At 59.0% G+C, this 2,117-nt stretch overlaps 1 protein-coding gene across 1 annotated transcript in view; it reads left to right on the forward strand.

The window, feature by feature from the left end:
- Nucleotides 1–300: 300 nt before the first annotated feature.
- LOC119270115 (squamosa promoter-binding-like protein 2) overlaps nt 301–2,117 on the forward strand; it is a 5,028-nt gene continuing 3,211 nt past the window's right edge. Inside the window, exon 1 of the mRNA XM_037552087.1 lies at nt 301–1,531. Coding sequence (XP_037407984.1) covers nt 1,143–1,531 — 389 coding nt within the window. The 5' untranslated portion in view covers nt 301–1,142. The remainder of the gene's footprint in view (nt 1,532–2,117) is intronic.

Below are 2,117 nucleotides of genomic sequence, written 5' to 3' on the forward strand. Positions count from 1 at the left end.
CACACTTTGGCTTGCCACACTTTATTGCCCCTATGACCCACTTGTTAAAGAGACAATTTTTTTGCCAACTTTTGTCAAAGTTTGGCATCCAATTTCTTAGCCACACTTGTGTGGCTTGCCATACTTGTGTGGCTAGCCACACTTTGGCTTAGCCACACTAGTCTCCAACCAAAGACCCTCACTCTCTCTCTCTGCCCTCGCCACCAACTCACCAACTCCGCTTCTTCCCTACCACGCTGACGCAGCAGCCAGCAGCGCTGGTTTCCTTCCTCCCTCCGTCCCGTCCTCGCTCGCTCTCTTTCTCTGCATCGCAGGCGTACCGAAAATAACTCTGGTACTCTGGTGGCGGAGTGGTAAAACCTAAAGCGGGCGAGCGAGTGAACAGTGGAGGCAGCGGCAGCGGCAGGGGTGGAGGTGAGGTGGTTCCCTCTCCGCCCGCCCGTCTCGGCAATTATTGCCACCTTTGGAGTTTGGAGTCCTCCAATAGGAGTCTCCTCCTGTGTTGTCTGCAACCACTGTCCTCCCCCTCCCTCCCCCCTCATCGCCCTCTCTCTCCGCCCATCTCCAACTCTCTCTCATCGGGGTTGGTGCTGCCGCTGAGGCTAGCTCTCCTCTTCTTCACTCGCTCTCCACTGTTCTCTTCCTTGTCCGCCCGCCCATCCGTCCTCCGTCCTCGCTTTAAAGCTCAGACCGCCCCGGCAAGCAAGCTAGCAGTAGCACTAGACCAGTAGCAGCAGCAGCTCACTTCCTCCTCTCCTCTCCTCTCCCTGGTGGTGGTGGTGGTGGTGGGTGGTCTGGCTCCGCCATACTTAATTGCATGCTCCTGCTTTGATCTCTCCGTCCGTCCCGCGAGCCGCATCGATCCGTCGATCTCACTTTTCTCTCCCGTCCTCCCAAGCTCTTGCTTCCAATCAACTCCTCTTGCTGGTGCGGTGCTTACTGTACTCTCTCCCTCTTCCTCTTCCTAGACGAGGACCGAGGAGAGGGGTGGGCGGTTCTTGTCTGCGTACGGCCCAGAAAGCCTTTTTAAGCCCCGCCATTTCTTGATCGTCGCCGGCACAAGCAAGCTCCCCGGGCCGGGCCGTGCAGGCGAGGAATTCTCTGAACACAGAGATACGTACTTGCGTACGTGTGTATTTGGCATGGATTCTTGGGAGCACAAGATGCCTTCGTGGGACCTCAGCACGGTGGTCGCGCCGAGCGGCGGCGGGGGAGGAGGAGGCGGCGGCGCGCTGGACCTGAAGCTCGGCGCGCCGACGAGCTGGAGGCCGGTCCCGGCGGCGGCGGTGGCATCGGTGCAGCAGCAGCAGCAGCAGCCGCCGCCGCCTTCCGCGGCGCCGGCGCCGGCGAAGCGGGCCAGGGCGGGGCAGGGGCAGCAGACGGTGCCGCCGTGCTCCGTGGAGGGGTGCACGGCCGACCTGTCCCGGTGCCGCGAGTACCACCGCCGGCACAAGGTCTGCGAGGCGCACTCCAAGACGCCCGTCGTCGCCGTCGCCGGCCAGCAGCAGCGCTTCTGCCAGCAGTGCAGCAGGTACACCCGCTCCCTTTGTCCATTTCTCGGCCGTGCATTCCCTGCCGATTCGTTCCCCCCGACATCCATCCGTGATCCACGCTCCCTAACTTCGTGCGTCGGCAGCAGCAACATCTTTACTACTGTTACTGTCGCACGAGACGAGAGTTGCTGTGGTTTGTTCGAACTCCGGCGAAAAGCTCGCCGTCGTTACTGTAGTCCCAGCTAGCTGGATTAGTTCGTTCGTTCGGCGGGCGAACAAGAATTCGCTGTCAGCCGGAGCAGTTCCCTGTCGCTTTGCCCCATGATGGCTCGCTTGGCGCTAGCGATTAATCATCCGACATGCACCTCACCAAAAACCTCTGTTTGCTGCCCCCATCTGTCTCCCACTCACCGTAAAAATTTGAAACCCCACTTTGAAAAACACACAAATCCATGTCAAAAAGTACGTATAATCACCATGGAAAACATCTGATCTGTACATCTACCTGAAAACAAAAGGAGAAGAGGAGAATTTAACCAACCCGGAGGGAGACTGATAAATTCCGGGCAGCGTCTGGTCCCGGACTGCGTCTGAAGGAGACAAGCGCACACGCGCCACCATTAA

This window comes from Triticum dicoccoides, chromosome 3A, assembly GCF_002162155.2.
Source record: "Triticum dicoccoides isolate Atlit2015 ecotype Zavitan chromosome 3A, WEW_v2.0, whole genome shotgun sequence".
Lineage (NCBI taxonomy): Eukaryota > Viridiplantae > Streptophyta > Magnoliopsida > Poales > Poaceae > Triticum > Triticum dicoccoides.